Below are 18,135 nucleotides of genomic sequence, written 5' to 3'. Positions count from 1 at the left end.
TCCACTTACCTTCTCCAGTAACCTTGGAGGCAAAATTCGTTCCATTGGCCCACCAATAAGATTTATTCTAACAAGAACATGATTTCTCTCTACTGATAAGCTATCAATTATAAACTCCCTGAAAAATAAACATACCAATTGTTACTGCCTTAATTAAATATGATTTAATTTTAAGATCATGTCAGTGCAATGCATAAGGAAAAAAGCCATATAGTTTCTATAGAAAAGGGAGAGATACATTCACTTTATCCTAGAGCTTTCCGACCTAAGAAGCAAAGAATTGGAGATATAATTGATATAATGAAATGAATGATATGAAGAATATTTTCTTAACAAATGCTATATGTCAAAAAGAAATGACATGAAGACAGGCAGTACTTCCACAACAACTTTACCACATTTTTAGTCAATGTTCCCTTCAGTTCTAGTTGTTGTTACTCAGTTGCTAAGTCGTGTTTGACTTTTTGTGTCCCCATGGACTGTAGCACCCCAGGCTCCTCTGTCCTCCACTAAGTTCCAGAGTTTACTTAAATTCATGTCCATCAAGTCAGTGATGATATCTAACCATCTCACTCTCTGCTGTTCCCTTCTCGTTTTGCCTTCCATCTTTCCCGGCATCAGGGTCCTTTCCAGTGAATCAGCTCTTCGCATCAGGTGGCCAAAGTATTGGAGCTTCAACTTCAGCATCAGTCTTTTCAATGAATTTTCAGGTCGATTTCCTTTAGGATTGACTGGTTTGATCTCCCTGCAGTCCGAGGGACTCTTAAGAGTCTTCTCTAGCACCACGGTTCAAAAGCATCAATTCTTTGGCATTCAAACTTCTTTATGGTCCAACTCTCACATCTGTACATGACTGCAGAAAAAACTATAGCTTTGACTGTACAGACCTTTGCTGGCAAAGTGATGTCTTTGCTTTCTAATACACCACCTAGGATTGTCACAGCTTTCCTTCCAAGGAGCAAGCATCTTTGAATTTCATGGCTGCAGTCATTATTCACAGTGATTTTGGAGTCCAAGAAAATAAAACCCATCATTGTTTTTACTTTTACCCCTTCTTTTTGCGATGAAGTGATGGGACAGTATGCCATGATCTTAGTTTTTTGAATGCTGAGTTTCACACCAGCTTTTTCATTCTCCTCTTTCACCATCATCAAGAGGCTCTTTAGTTTCTTTTTGCTTTCTGCTGTAAGTTCTAGGACAAGTATCCTATTTCAAATTCTAAACTTTGCATCCTCCACACTTCCTGCAGCTGTTAATACTATCCTCTATATCAAAACTAGAGCATTCAGCAATATAGCCTGATCTATACTACTTTTCCAAGGCCTAGCTAGGGTGGAGGAACACTTTTTTTAAAGATTACGGACACAAAAATAATGCCAGCTATTGAATGTGTATCCAGCATATGTCAACCAATTCAAGGTAATGTCAAGTACGACATTTTAGTAGAAAAAAGTTTTCAAGATATTACCATAACATCGTTTCATAATAATCAGAATTTATGACTGTGAACTAACATAATTAAGAAAATGAAGTAAAAATTGCCCCTACAAGAGACACAAAAATCAGACATTTTGTTTAATGGGTCATCTTTCTCATGTAGTCTGAATTTAAAGGTGATGCAACTTAATAAAGTCAGTACTTAACTAAAACATAAAAAACTAAACAGAAACTTAGAAAGCAGTACTCTGCAAGCCATTTCCAAAAACGTCATTCACAATCTTTTTAACTGATATTTATGCTTTAATTGCTTTTTACTCTTATTTAAATCTACTGAATTAAAATAATGGAAAACATGAAATAAACTGTACCGAAATTACTGTCTTAACAGAATATTTGTAAAGAAAACTATTATTCTGTCTTAGTATTTTTTTTTTTTTTACCTGTGACTTTCAGAGGTTTCTAAGGTATTTTCTTCTTGAGCATTTAGTAACAATTCAGATACTTGATACTGAGCCTCCAACAGAAGAAGAGTGTCTAGATCACAGCATACCACACTTAACAACCTATATAAAAAGGAACAATAAAAATAGATATTCTAAAATACATCCTAAAAGTTTAGAGAGTCTCTTGGTGTCTCAAACACCTATACATGGAACCACAAGTTTTGTAAGTAAAATTATGCAGTTATTTCACATATATTTTAAATAACTGACTTCAAAAGATTTTCTTATTGAAATACTATTTAAAGACCATGGGTAATTTCTAATCTATGTTAAAAATTGATTTAAATCTAGGAACCTTCTCAACTAATAATTTAAAAATTAAGGGGTCTGCCTTGGTGGCTCAGCAGTAAAGAATCCACCCTGCCAATGCAAAAGACATGAATCAATCCCTCACCCGGGAAGATTCCACATGCCGTGGAGCAACTAAGCCCATACACCACAACTACTGAGCCTGTGGGCTACAACTACTGAAGCCACTCACTCTTGTTCTACAAGAGAAGCCACCACAAGAAGCCCATGCACAGCAACTAGAGAGCAGCCCTCGTTTGCTGCAACTAGAGAAAAGCCCAAGCAGCAACGAGGACCCAGCACAGCCATAAATAAATAAATACAACTATTAAAAAAGACAGTGCTCTTTAAAAAATAGGGAACATTAGCAAATCTATAAAAACTACAGATTGCCATCACTTTACACCAAATTAAATATAGAAGGAATGACAGAATTTTTTCGCTATCAATCCAGGAAATGTTCACCAGGTGAAATGTCAATGGCTAACTTTATAACGGTCAGAAAGAGCTGAAAACACCTAAACATACTGATCTATCTTAACATCACTAAACATAGAAATCACGTGGCTCCTACTGTGATGCAAGAGGATGTAGAGTGTACCATCTATGAAATATTCTTGCCAAGAAAACTGAACCTGAAACTAACCAATCCAAGATATCTCATTATCAATGTATAGGAAATATAAGGCTCAGAGAAATATGTAAAAAGACATCCAAGGGAGAAAGAGTCAACCCCAAAGCTAGAATTTGGAGACTTCTGCACATTATGTATTTCTTCAGGAAAAAAAGAAAAGAAAAAGAAGGTTCACTTTAAAAAGAGGGGGTAAAGGAAGTTATAAATTAAAAAGAAAAACAAATGTGAAGATTCTGTCTTGACATGATTCAACCAAAAACTGTAAAAGCGTATTTTTGAGTAATACAGAAATTATCTCCAAGGTATGTTAAGTAAAAAAGCAGAGGAACAAAATGTGTACAGTGATAGCATTTGAACAAAAACTGAGAAACATTTAAATATACATGTAAATACGTATTTGTTTTTACATAGAATTTCTCTCCAAGAACAGAATGAAACTGGCAAGAACTGTTAGATGGGGTGGGGGTGTAATCTGACAGACTAAGGGAATATATTTCTCACAGTACATCTTTTATAGTTTTTCAATTTTGGTACAATCACATGCTTTACCTATTCGATAGCATCTTCAGAAAAATATCTGATGGACGCATTTAAGAGCAATTCAATACCACTCCCCAGAACCTATTGAAAATGACCAAATGCATACAAAACTAAGAGAAAATCTACTATCATCAATTTAGATAATGTTTCATATTTAGTTTATAAAAGTAAAAATATTTGTGCTAGATAAACAAAAAAAACTACTTAAGACTTCTGGTTTAAAATGGTAGTATAAATTGGTATTTCCCTTCTCTAAGTCTAAAAATAACCCCAAGAATTGAGAAGGAAAGAAAAGATTATAAAAATATTTAGCTACAAAATGAGCTGAAGGACAGTCAAGAGCAGTCAAACTTGGGCAAAGATGACTATGGGAGGAAAGAAACTAAGAAAGGACATCATGGCTGCCAATGAAAAATAAAAAGATTAATTTCCCCCCCAAATTCATAAAAAAAATTTTAAAAAATGAGTATACTCAGATGAAAAACCTAATCCTCTGTTTGCAACAATGGAAACAGAATACATGAGACAGAAGCAGGAAAATCCCTGGTCCTATTATGGTTCCTAACGGAAACAGAATACATGAGACAGAAGCAGGAAAATCCCTGGTCCTATTATGGTTCCTATAATAAAACAAACAGGTAGAAGGTGGAGTCACAGACAAATCAATTACTAGTTACTGGTTATAGGTTATAGAGACAATTATTAATAGTTAAAACTGACTACCCTCCATATTGAGATTGGCAGGGACAACACAAAAACATACACAAATCCCAAAACTTAGGCCCACAGAAAGAGTTCAACTAATTGGGAATATGACCATACCAATAATAGCTGATGAAAAAACTCACATCCCTCCAAAAAGAAATATCACAGGATGCATCCAAAGGTGCTCCAAGAAAAAGGATGAAGTAAGAGGATGAGCAGATGGCAAACACACACACACACATACACACGGAGAGCTGTCATTATAACTTGAAAACTACGACCAAACAATTGTCTGTAATTTTTAAGTTAAATAAAATGTATTAGAGCAACAGGCTGTATAACTTACAGAATATTATACATCAATTATCTCTTTATTTAAAACGTTTAATGTAAAGCAATAGTGTCCAACAAGTTCTTTGCACAAAGTAGAGCTGTATAAGCACAGGGAAGAAGCAGCAAAACAACCAGAAAAAATAAAACATGAACTGGCAGAGCTAAGGGAAGAAGCAGAAGAAATGAAAGTGTCGTAGGAATTAAAGCACAACTACAAATAGCAAAAAAGGACAGATGCTGCTAAAAGCAGAATAAATGTTATAGGGAACAGAAAAGTATGAAAAATATAATGAAAACAAAGAGTTCAAATTATCGTTTGAAGATTTCTCTTCAACCTAACAGGACACAGAAATAACCTAACAGGACACACCTTTAGAGATACTAGTAAAATTCTTTCCAAGAAAAAATCACCACAAATCTAAGTATATAAAGTGACAGCATGCCCATAAGTCAACTGAAATCAGAAGAGTCAACACTGAGACAGAGCCTAGTAAAGCTACTACACTTAGAGAAAGAAAGACCACTGGAGTATCCAGGAAGAGTCACTAAGAGAGGTGGGGCTGGGGGCAGGGAATCAAGCTGCTCTCAGACATATCCATAGCAACATTCAACACCAGCAGGACAATGAAACCACACTGGGAGGAAGTCTAAAATCAGATATTAACACACATTACAAAACTGTGATAATTTTTAACCTGTAGTAATGACATGAATGGGAGAAGGCAATGGCAACCCCACTCCAGTACTCTTGCCTGGAAAATCCCATGGACGGAGGAGCCTGGTGGGCTGCAGTCCATGGGGTCACTAAGAGTCGGACATGCCTGAGTGACTTCACTTTCACTTTTCACTTTCATGCATTGGAGAAGGAAATGGCAACCCACTCCAGTGTTCTTGCCTGGAGAATCCCAGGGACGGGGGAGCCTGGTGGGCTGCCGTCTATGGGGCTGCACAGTTGGACACAACTGAAGCGACTTAGCAGCAGCAGCAGCAATGACATGAATAAACAAAAGAAAATACAAACAGATGCAAATATATAAAGGAATTTTAAATATGTCAGGAGTAGATAGAATTTCCTGATAGACTGAATATTTGGAGCAAAAATAAGAAAAACACTAAGGATAACTCTAGATGTTTTGTTAGAAAAATAAGAATCAAGTTGTGGGAAACTAAGTAATAAGGCTTTAAGCTATAAAGATTTAGGGTGCATCTAGTAACCTTTCTACTTTCTTCAGGCTATTAAATCAGTGAACGGGTAGTGAAAATAACCTCAGCATCCTCTAGTTTATGATTTGAAAGGAGGAGTCCATAGAATCTAGATGAACAATGAGATGATCCAAGGTGAGTTAGAGCATCTGTGAAAGCACATGCATGCCTGGACTGAATTCTCATTAGAGAATGAGTAAATAGAAACTTTCAGAGAAGGAAATGGCAACCCACTCCAGTGTTCTTGCCAGGAGAATCCCAGGGACGGGGGAGCCTGGTGGGCTGCCGTCTATGGGGTTGCACAGAGTCGGACACGACTGAAGCGACTTAGCAGCAGCAGCAGCAACAGCAAATAGAAACTTTAACAAATGAGGGAAAACTTTTAAAATCTTACTTTTAAAATCAAATACTAGGAATAATGGAGAGTTTCACAAATTTGATCCAGCAGTAAATTAAAAGAACAGCATACTATGATCAAATACAGTTCATTCCAGGAAGAAAAGGCTAGCTTAATGTTAAAATATCTCCTGAGGTAATTCATGGCATCCATATGTAATAGAAAATAATCATATAATCATCTGACCAGATGCCTAAAAGCGCCTTGATTTAAGATTCAACATTTCACAGTCTACTCCATATTTTCCAAAAAATGTTGAGTAAATTTAAAAAAAGGTTATTTCTTTAAGGAGACAAATTCATTTCAATGCAAGAGTATTGAAAGTATACAAAAGTATAAAGGGGAAAAGCATTCCCACTGAGGTAATGAGAAAAGCAAAACTGTCCATTATTTAGCATTGTTTTACAAGTTTAAGCCAATGCAAAAAAGATGAGAAAAAGAATGTTACCTGAAAAGAAATAATGCTGTTCATTATCAGAAGATGATAAAACCGTTGATTTGGAAACTACTCATCCCCATGACACAAAATTCAATTTACTTAAGTTTAAGAAATACTGGCTGAATACCTACTAAGTGCCTACTACTGCTTTAAGTGCTGAAGATACCGCACTGAACACAAATCGACAAAAATCCCAGTCCTTACAGAATGCCAAAGTACTAGAAGAGGGGAGAAAGAAACAAAACACAAACTTAAAACACAGCACTGATACAACTAAAGCAGGGAAATGAGTAAGGAGTTGTAACAAGAGAGCAATGGGGATGGATCACTGTACCCAATTTAAAATAAGGCAGTTAGGAAAGACCTCATCAAGAAGGTGACACTGGGTAAAGGCCTAAAAGAAATAAAGAAACAACCCATGGGACTATCTGAGGAAAAAATGCTCTAAGACAGAAAACAGCTTGAGCTAGTGACTAAAGCTGAGAGCACACGTGCCTGTTTGAAGAACAGGAAAGGAGTCATTGTGGTGCTAGAGGTAAAGAATCTACCGCCAAAGCAGGAGATGCAAGAGACACGAGTTCAACCCCTAGGTTGGGAAGATCCCCTGGAATAGGAAGTGGCTCCCCACTCCAGGGGTTCTTTCCTGGAAAATTTCATGGGCAGAGGAGCCGGGCTGGCTATAGTCGGAAATGACTAAGCAACTGAGCAAAAGGAAGCCAATGTAGCTGAAGTGGAATAAGCAAAGGAGAAGTATTTGGAGATGAGGTTAGAGTAAAATTAGGGGTCAAGATCATACAGGACTCTAAGGTCACTGTAGGAAGTCTGCACCTTACTATCAGTCAGTCAGTTCAGTTCAGTCGCTCAGTTGTGTCCGACTCTTTGTGACCCCATGAATCGCAGCACGCCAGGCCTCCCTGTCCATCACCAACTCCCGGAATTCACCCAGACTCATGTCCATTGAGTCAGTGATGCCATCCAGCCATCTCATCTTCTGTCGTCCCCTTCTCCTCCTGCCCCCAATCCCTCCCAGCATCAGAGTCTTTTCCAATGAGTCAACTCTTCGCATGAGGTGGCCAAAGTACTGGAGTTTCAGTTTTAGCATCATTCCTTCCAAAGAAATCCCAGAGCTGATCTCCTTCAGAATGGACTGGTTGGATCTCCTTGCAGTCCAAGGGACTTCTCAAGAGTCTTCTCCAACACCACAGTTCAAAAGCATAAATTCTTCGTTGCTCAGCCTTCTTCACAGTCCAACTCTCACATCCATACATGACCACTGGAAAAACCATAGCCTTGACGAGACGAACCTTTGTTAGCAAAGTAATGTCTCTGCTTTTGAATATGCTATCTAGGTTGGTCATAACTTTCCTTCCAAGGAGTAAGCGTCTTTTAATTTCATGGCTGCAATCACCATCTGCAGTGATTTTGGAGCCCCCAAAAATAGTCTGACACTGTTTCCACTGTTTCCCCATCTATTTCCCATGAAGTGATGGGACCGGATGCCCTGAGCTTCGTTTTCTGAATGTTGAGCTTTAAGCCACTCATCCTGATAATATGAGGAACCTGGTAAGTATAGAATTGAGATTACTTGATTTGCATTTTACTGGGATCACTCTGACTGCTGCGTACAGAACAGGCCAAAATTAGGCAGGGACAGATGCAGAGGTACCAGTGTAGAAAAAGATATAGTGATAATTTAGATAAGGCAGTAGCTTAAAACAGGGTATTGTCAGTAGAGGATCTATTTATTAGAAAAAAATGGCTCTGTGGCAGGTAGACACTTAGGGTGGTCCTCATGATCCCACCCTCCTGGTACTTATGTCTTTGTGTGATTCTCTTCTCTAGAATGTACGCAGGATCTGTGTCTTGCTTCTAGTCAGAGTAGTTAAAGGTGATTGGACAGATGGAATTACCTGAATGTGATTACATAAGACTATGCCATTCTTGGTGGAGTGTCTCTTTCTTCTGTTGGCTTTGAAGAAGCAAGCAGCTATGTTGGGGAAAACCAAGTGACAAAGAAGAACTGATGGCACACTTACACTGGCAAGGGCTTCTGGGCTCTAAGCAGCAAGAAAACAAGACCCTCTGTGCTAAAATCATGAGGATTTTACATTCTGTCAACAATCCATGAGTTTAGAAACAGAAGGTTCCTACTTGAGCTTCAAATGAGATCATAGCCCCATCTGACACCTTGATTGCAGCCTTGCGAGACTATGCAAAAGGGTGTACCTTGACAGAAACTGAGATAAATGTGTGTTATTTTAAGATACAAAGCTTCTGGTTAGAGTTCAACAAAATGCCTCCACTAACAAAAAGTATTTAAAACAGAATAAATGAATTGATAATTTGTACATCTATACAATCTCAGACATTTAACAGATGCTTGGGCTTCCCTGGTCATTCAGCTGGTAAAGAATTCTGCCTGCAATGAGGGAGATATGGGTTTGATCCTTGGGTTGGGAAGATCTCCTGGAGAAGGGAAAGGTTACCCACTCCAGTATTCTGGCCTGGAGAATTCCATGGACAGTATAGTCCATGGGGTTTCAAAGAATCAGATACGACTGAGCGACTTTCACTACCAGTTCTAGATTTATGTGACATATTTAGTCTCACAGTAATTCTGAGGAAGGTATAGTTAATGTCTCCATTTCACATATGAGGAAATGGAAGCATCGAGAGTTATGAATTTGTCTAAAATCATTCTGGCAATGTTGTTCCAGAGTCCATGCTCTTAAAGGACTGGGAGATACTGCCATGCACTGTAGTATATATTAAGGAACATAAGGCTACAGATATTAACAAAATATATATAAGACCTATGGAACAAAACCCAATGTTCTAATGAGAGTAATTAAAGAATACTTAAATAGAGATATATGCCATGTTTACAGATTGGAAACTCATTATAAAGATGCCAGTATACTCATTATTGATCTAAAGATTCAATCCAATGATAATTAAAATCCCAATGGGTTGATTTGTGTGACAAGGTGATATTAAACTTTACATGGAAAGAAAAGTACTAAAAGTAGCCAAGATGCTTGAAAAACAACAAAGTAGAAGGAATCACCCTATAATTACTGTAACATATGATAAAGCTATAGTAATTAAAACAATGCAATATTTGCACAAAGATGAACAAAAATCTAACTGAATAGAACAGAAGTTCAGAAACCTCTTTGAATATTTAGGTATCTTTTCTGTAACACAAAAGAATTATGTATATGTATGTACACAGAGATATGTTGCTCTATGTTCCATGTGGAGCAAGTTGTTTATGACAGCTAAAACTGAAGAACTGTAAATACCCCAAAGTCTGGTAGTAGCATAATATATAAACAAAACACAGTCTACGCCTGCTAATGGCATATTATATGGCAATGAGCATTGACCTTAGAAACATAATGCTACATTTAAGAGGTCAGATGTGACAGGATATAGTCTATGCTAAAACCAAAATAAAGAACAAAAAGCAAAAAAATTAAAATGTGGTTTTTGGAAATACAAAAATAAATAGTAAAAAATAGAAATAAATCAAAGTAGTAAATAGCGTAAGTCAGAATAGTGTTTACCCATTAGCAAGAAGGGAGGCAGTCATGATCAACAAATGCGTAGTACTAGTAAGTTTTCTGTTTACTTGACTGGGATTTTATGCAGACATTTAATTTACAACACCTTGTTAAGCTCATGTTTTATGTAGTATTTGTATTTCTAATATTTCATTTAAAAACTTATGTTATGCTAGGGTGGGTAATGTGAAAAAGTATAGCATTTTATTCATATGAAGTATAAATATATATGCAATATGAGCAAATTAAAAATATCAATGAAAGAATACATACTTTAATAATCATGTATAAAGCCTTGACAATAAGTGCCATTTACTACTCAATCATGTAATCATCTAATAAACAGATCTTAATGGGTTCATTAATTACATCAGCATATCTGTATAAGCTAGCAGCTACAGTAAATATGGAAGAGTCACTTGAATAAGGCCATCTTTTTAGCCTAACCATGACATTAAAGCTAGGTTTACGAAGTGAATTGGAGTGGGCAAATTTCATACCCATTAATTTTTAAAAAGTGATCAGAAAAACATGTCTCAAAACTTACATTTTATTAGGCTTGCAAATAACAAATCATTAAGCTCAATTTTTGTTGACTCTGACCCATATTTCCCAAAGTTAAGAAAAAAACTTCTGCTTATTTCATATATAAAGTTGGTTATATCAAGAAGTAGTTCAAAGATAATCAACAATTATCCAAGATGAATCCAAATTCAAGAGTAAACTAGATAAATGTTTTAATGGCATATTTTCAGTTTTTTATAAACAGATAAAGTAGCAATAACAAAGTTAATGTAAAGATATCAACAGTTTCACAGAAGAAATTTCAGAAGTGTCCGTGTATATGTGTGTGTCTCTCTCAGAACACAGTTAGAAGTAGATTGATTCTACCTACTCCAGACACAAACTCCCTTAGGTTGTTATTTAGGCATTATAGGTTACTTTTATCAAAATAAGAGAAGTTTCTGTACACCAAAAGACAGACAGTAATCACAGACCTTAGCTGTTCCCTCATTCTCTATTTCCTACAATTCTAAACAATGTGCAAATATTACCCACATTATTATAGTCTTACGGTTCCCAGGAACCCAAACAGTCTAGTATCCCAGGGAAATGGTGTTGCTGGTTGAAGGCAGTGAGACATAAGAGTTTGTTTGCCTATAGCAAAGCTTTTGGAGGCGTAACACAATTATTTAAAGTGGGGAAGGATTCAACCCTTCAGTAATTCCATGAAAGCATTTGTACAGCTGTGGGGATAATCAAATCTATTGCCTTATTTGAGTCAGGTTTATTGATGATATCTAATAACATCTTTCTCATCTTACCTCAGGCACTGAAGACTAAGCCCCTATCTCTATCAGACATTTTATACAGCATTGCTCAGTGTGCATGTTTCCTGCCTTCGGGTATCTGTTCATTATATGTAACAAAAGACATAATCAAGATGAAGCCTCTTTACACCAGTGAATTATCAAAATCTTTCACTGGTAAGTAAAAGTCACTTGGTTGTGTCCGACTCTTTGTGATCCCATGGACTATACAGCCCATGGAATTCTCCAGGCTAGAATACTGGAGTGGTAGCCTTTCCCTTTTCCAGGGGATCTTCCCAACCCAGGTCTCCCGCATCGCAGGCAGATTCTTTACCAGATGAGCCACAAGGGAAGCCCTCTCAGTGGTAAGATACTGCTAATTTGGCTAATGTGAAAAGCAAGAGCAGCTTGCTTTCATTCAACATGGACAGTAACACATCCTTTCTTTTATCAAAATTTAGTCCTATCATCCCTCAAATTATCATGAAAAACTACTCTACTGATGATATGTTGTGAAAAGGACATAGCTTGTCTTCTACATGTTTTAGAGTAGGTGTGCCAGAGAGAGATATCCAAAAAACTCATGGCCATCTCAGTGAAGTTTCTGAGTTCTAGTGGCCTAAAATGTCAAGATATCACATGCAAGATACATGATGTATTATTAAATCTTACACTATTTACCACCAAAGAAGTGACATAATGCATGACTCTGTGAATTTTAGCAACAACCCCGACAATATTTGGGTATACTTCTCTGATTCATATCAAGTAATCCCTAACTCTCAACTTTAGGTGACCTAAAGGCTAGAATAAGGTCTAAAACTTGAGGTAGACATTCTGTCACTTGAGCTTTAATCCAGCAGATTCAAGGTTGTCAAATCATATTGTCAGGAGATATCAATATATCCTTGACTCTGTATCAATAAGCATAACTAGCATAATCTAGTTATAACCAAAGATAGCTAGGCCAGATTGTTTTCACTAACAATGTGATCAAGCTGTGAGGTGAACCAGCTCATGCTAGTCATGCTGTGAGTCTCTGTGAGGTTCCCTGTGAGGGCTGACTCAAGGACAGCCCATTTGCCCTAAATGAGTTGGGATAATGAGAGTAATGCAGCTGAGCCATAAGCCCTGCTCTGAACAAGGAAGATACACTGTTTTGCCTCAGATGCAAAGACAGCCTCCCAACATAGTGTGGAAATGGGTATCTTACACCACTGAAGAGTTGGATTTTCACATACTACACATTATATAATTTTTCTTTCCCGAAAGTCTCCCTCCCCTTAAAAATTTCAGTGGCTTAAAAATTGCAAAGTTATGATGTAAAGGTCTATAATTCCTTATCCATAAACCTCAGGACCAAGAATTTAAATTTTTACGCACTTAGCGACAAAACAGTATACATGGAGTCTGGAGCAATATACCTCATATCAAGCATATTAATATTTTTTGGCAAAATATATTGATATTCAAATTAGGCAGGCTAAATAAAGACTACAAAGAATCTCATCACTTGAGGTTAAGATTAGATGCAGATAGCAAATGAATTCTTAGAATTTTAGAATTTCAAATCAGAAACTGTGGCACTTGAGCCTGGATAATGCCAAGTTAATACCCATTATAATATTTGTAAGTTTAAAAGAATGTGTGTCTATAGGCCTGGCGTGCTGCGATTCATGGGGTCGCAAAGGGTTGGACACGACTGAGTGACTGATCTGATCTGATAGAGAAATTTATTTTTAAAATCCAACCAAACATTCTGAGTTTCAATTCATTTCTGGAAGTAAAAATCAGTGTTTACTTAATACGAATGTTTATTTGAACTGTTTCAAGGAATAAAATCGGAGAAGGCGATGGCAGCCCACTCCAGTACTCTTGCCTGGAAAATTCCATGAACAGAGGAGCCTGGTGGGCTGCAGTCCATGGGATCCCGAAGAGTCGGACATGACTGAGCAACTTCACTTTCACTTTTCCCTTTCATGCATTGGAGAAGGAAATGGCAACCTACTCCCGTGTTCTTGCCTGGAGAATCCCAGTGACGGGGGAGCCTGGTGGGCTGCCATCTCTGGGGTCGCACAGAGTCGGACATGACTGAAGTGACTTAGCAGCAGCAGCAGCAGCAGCAGCAGCAAGGAATAAAATGGCCTCAAATTTGGGCCTAAACTTTTCACTAGGTTTGGGATGTATTTTGAACATAGTTTATTCCCCCATGAATTTGCTAATAACCCAAATCAAATCTCAACACCAGAATAATTCCCTGTTCTTAATTATCACATTCTTTGTACCTCACTTTTTAATCATCACCATCATATCATTAATGTGAGCAAATGGGCACTTGTCCAGGCTACCAGAATGGTTCTGGGCAGTATACTCTTAGCTATCATCTCTACTTGAATGAAGTCCAAAAATGTTCAATGCTTTCCTCATGCTAGCAGTCACACGCCTCTTCTCTTCACCCTGACATTTTTTCCCTAGTATTTCTTTCTTGAATACACTGAAACAACACATTTCTAATAACATTTTAACTATTTTCAAAAATGCATCACCATAAATTACATGTTATACTTTTATCAACTTTAATCAAATGCATGGTGTATATTTTACTTAACCAAACAATACAAAAATCCAATACAGAAGATTTCCTTCTGATTAGTACACACAAATTAGCTAGTAAAAATGCAATACCCAGTTCCATGCCATTTGATCAAACCCAACAATGAGACATGAATTACAAGCACACTAACCACACCTACAAATCTGGAGCTTAAAGATTCTGATACAACTATAACCGTTTATGAAGGATAAAAAAGGGGGCAAGGTCAGTTTGCCCATAAAACTAGTGAGCAGCAAAAAGAGTGAGCAGGGGCTGTGGAAAGTCTCCTCATTTGAGCTACGTACCAAATTCACATCATAGTTTCAGAAAGTGCTCTGGGATCTCCTGAAGCTGGCAACTGTTCGGATTTCCCTAAGTGCACACAGAGTACAGCTTTTGAATATAACAAGTTTGCTGAACTTGTGTGGTGTGCTGTGTTGTGCTTAGTTGCTCAGTCATGTCTGACTCTTTGAGACCCTATGCACTATAGACCAGCAGGCTTCTTTGTCTATGGGGATTCTCCAGGCAAGAATACTGGAGTGGGTTGCCATGCCCTCCAGCAGGGGATCTTCCCAACCCAGGGGTCACATTGCAGGCGGATTCTTTACCATCTGAGTCACCAGGGAAGCCCAAGAAAAATGGAATGAATAGCCTATCCCTTCTCCTGGGGAACTTCCTGACCCAAGAATTGAACTAGGGTCTACTGCAATGCAGGCAGATTCTTTACCAGCTGAGTCACCAGGGAAGCCCAAACTCGTGTGTGCATATCCAAATGGTCAATAAAATCTGGACGTGTGGTCAAGAGATAGCACAGAGGACAGACAGAAAGATACAAAGTTAGCTAGTAAAGAAGTGAACATTGAAACCACTGTAGAAAATAAAAATAATAATAATAATTTTAAAAAATGGGTAAAGGACTAAAGACATACTCTAGAATTCAGTTAGAAAGGTAGGTAGTAAAAGAGGAAAAGTCACCAAAATGACTCATAAAAAGAACTCCAGAAATAGAGACAAACGTCATACGATTCGCCCAAACAGACCATATATAGCAGTGCAGCACTTAGTAGGAATTCAGCAACTATTTTCTCAATGTATTAACCAAATGAAAGGAAAGTGTCAAAACTTGGTAGAATATAATATGGTACAGAGAGGTCAAGTAAAATGAGTCATAGGAAGAGGGCGTAAAGAAATACATAAGGTAGGAAATATGCCTAAAATTGAACTCAGTTTAGTTCAGTCGCTTAGTGGTGTCCAACTCTTTGTGAACCCATGAACCATAGCACGCCAGGCCTCCGTGTCCATCACCAACTCCTGGAGTTTACCCAAACTCATGTCCATTGAGTCAGTGATGCCATCCAACCATCTCATCCTCTGTTGTTCCCTTCTCCTCCTGCCCTCCATCTTTCCCAGCGTCAGGGTCTTTTCAAATGAGTCAGTTCTTTGCATCAGGTGGCCAAAGTATTGGAGTTTGAGCTTCAACATCAGTCCTTTCAGTGAACACCCAGGACTGATCTCCTTTAGGATGGACTGGTTGGATCTCCTTGCAGTCCAAGGGACTTTCAAGAGTCTTCTCCAACATTACAGTTAAAAGCATCAATTCTTTGGTGCTCAGCTTTCTTTATAGTCCAACTCTCACATCCATACATGAATACTGGAAAAACCATAGCCTTGACTAGATGGACCTTTGTTGACAAAGTAATGTCTCTGCTTTTTAATATGCTATCTAGGTTGGTCACAACTTTCCTTCCAAGGAGTAAGCGTCTTTTAATTTCATGGCTGCAATCACCATCTGCAGTGATTTTGGAACCCAGAAAAATAAAGTCTGACACTGTTTCCCAACCTATTTGCCATGAAGTGATGACACCAGATGCCATGATCTTCGTTTTCTGAATGTTGAGCTTTAAGCCAACTTTTTCACTCTCCTCTTTCACTTTCATCAACAGGCTCTTTAGTTCCTGTTCACTTTCTGCCATAAGGGTGGTGTCATCTGCATATCTGAGGTGATTGATATTTCTCCTGGCAATCTTGATTCCAGCTTGTGTTTCTTCCAGCCCAGTGTTTCTCATGATGTACTCTGCATATAAGTTAAATAAGCAGAGTGAAAACACATGGCCTTGACGTACTTCTTTTCCTATTTGGACCAGTCTGTTGTTCCATGTCCAGTTCTAACTGTTGCTTCCTGACCTGTATACAGGTTTCTCAAGAGGCAGGTCAGATGGTCTGGTATTCCCATCTCTTTCAGAATGTTCCACAGTTTATTGATCCACACAGTCAAAAGCTTTTGCATAGACAATAAACTTAAACTAAGCAAGCCCATTTCTAAAGAATAGTTTTAAGAAATAAATATGGAACAAGATATTGATAATGATGCAATATAAAAAAAAATTAAATAAGCTACATTTATAAAGAGAAAGCTGGGATATGCACTGGAATATTATTCATCCTTTTAAAATTATGGTATAGATGAATATTTATAGATATGAGAGAATAATTTAAAATAAGTTTAAAAGGCAGATTAAAAACAATAAGCCCATTGTTCAAAAAGAATTTTCAATCAAAGGAGCTGTAGGCATGAAGAGACTAGTGCTGGTTATCTTCAACAGGTACAAGTTTTCCCTTAATAGGATAATGAATACTGTTTTCATTATATTCTAATTATTCTATACAAACAAAAACTCTTTGATAGATAATTCTAAATTGGTTATTTTAATCAGTTTGACATCATTCGATTGTCTTCTTTCTGTTCAGTTCAGTCTCTCAGTCATGTCCGACTCTGACTCCATGGACAGCAGCACGCCAGGCTTCCCTATCTGTCACCAACTCCCAGAGCTTACTCAAACGTGTGTCCATTGAGTTGGTGATGCCATCCAACAATCTCATCCTCTGTCATCCCCTTCTCCTCCTGCCTTCAATCTTTCCCAGCATTAGGGTCTTTTCAAATGATTCAGTTCTTCCCATCGGCTGATCAAAGTATTGGAGCTTCATCTTCAGCATCAGCCTTGCCAATGAATATTCAGGATTAATTTCCCTTAGGATTGACTGTTTGTGCTGCGACGACCGGGGCACAAAGCGCAGGTAGCTGTGACAACTGGCTCTTGGCTGCAATGACCGGTGCACTAAGCGCGGCCGAGAGGAGCTACCCCACGTCTGAAGTCAGGGGCAGAAGCCAGGAGGACCCCATGCCCCAAGGGCGGCGGCCAAGAGGAGTTACCCCACGTCCGAGGTCAGGGGCAGTGGCTGAGAGTGCCAGGCTGCGATGGCACAGGAACGGCTGAGAGGAGCTACCCCACGTCCGAGGTCGGGGCGGGGCGGCTGAGAGGAGCTACCCCACATCCAAGGTCAGGGCAGAGGGATAGGGAACGAGAGGAGTTACCCCACATCCGAGATGAGGGGCGGCCAGGAGGAGCGCCCCCACGCCTGAGGCCAGGGGCGGCAGCTGGGAGGCGCTACCCCACGCCCCAACACCTGAGGCCAGGGGGGGCGGCTGGGAGGACCAACCCCACACCTGAGGCCAGGGGCAGCAGCTGGGAGGCGCTACCCCATGCCCCAACACCTGAGGCCAGGGGCAGAGGCCGGGAGGAGCTACCCTACGCCCCCATGCCAGAGGCCAGGGGCTGCGGCCTGGAGGACCAACCCCACGCCTGAGGCCAGGGGCGGCAGCTGGGAGGCGCTACCCCACGCCCCAACACCTGAGGCCAGGGGCGGTGGCTGGGAGGACCAACCCCACATCCAAGGAGCAGTGGCTGCGCGGGAGGAGGAGGGCCTAGAGGAGCTATCCCACATTGAAGGTCAGGAAGGGCGGTGGTGAGGAGATACCCCTTGTCCAAGGTAAGGAGCAGCGGCTGCGCTTTGCTGGAGTAGCCATGAAGAGATACCCCATGCCCAAGGTAAGAGAAACCCAAGTAAGACGGTAGGTGTTGCAAGAGGGCATCAGAGGGCAGACACACTGAAACCACAATCACAGAAACTAGTCAATCTAATCACTCTAGGACCACAGCCTTGTCTAACTCAATGAAACTAAGCCATGCCGGTGGGGCAACCCAAGATGAGCAGGTCATGGTGGAGAGATCTGACAGAATGTGGTCCACTGGAGAAGGGAATGGCAAACCACTTGAGTATTCTTGCCTTGAGAACCCCATGAACAGTATGAAAAGGCAAAATGATAAGATACTGAAAGAGGAACT

At 39.2% G+C, this 18,135-nt stretch overlaps 1 protein-coding gene across 1 annotated transcript in view; it reads right to left on the bottom strand.

Moving 5' to 3' along the window:
* TBC1D32 (TBC1 domain family member 32) overlaps nt 1–18,135 on the bottom strand; it is a 215,902-nt gene that overhangs the window by 85,014 nt on the left and 112,753 nt on the right. The window contains exons 24-25 of the mRNA XM_070376353.1: nt 1,881–2,003; nt 10–118 (exon numbers count right to left, since the gene is read on the bottom strand). Of these exons, the coding sequence (XP_070232454.1) occupies nt 10–118; nt 1,881–2,003 (232 nt within the window). The remainder of the gene's footprint in view (nt 1–9; nt 119–1,880; nt 2,004–18,135) is intronic.

This window comes from Bos mutus, chromosome 9 (genome assembly GCF_027580195.1).
Source record: "Bos mutus isolate GX-2022 chromosome 9, NWIPB_WYAK_1.1, whole genome shotgun sequence".
Lineage (NCBI taxonomy): Eukaryota > Metazoa > Chordata > Mammalia > Artiodactyla > Bovidae > Bos > Bos mutus.
Note: the sequence above shows the minus strand (reverse complement) of the source record. Positions and strands in the feature narration are given on the sequence as shown.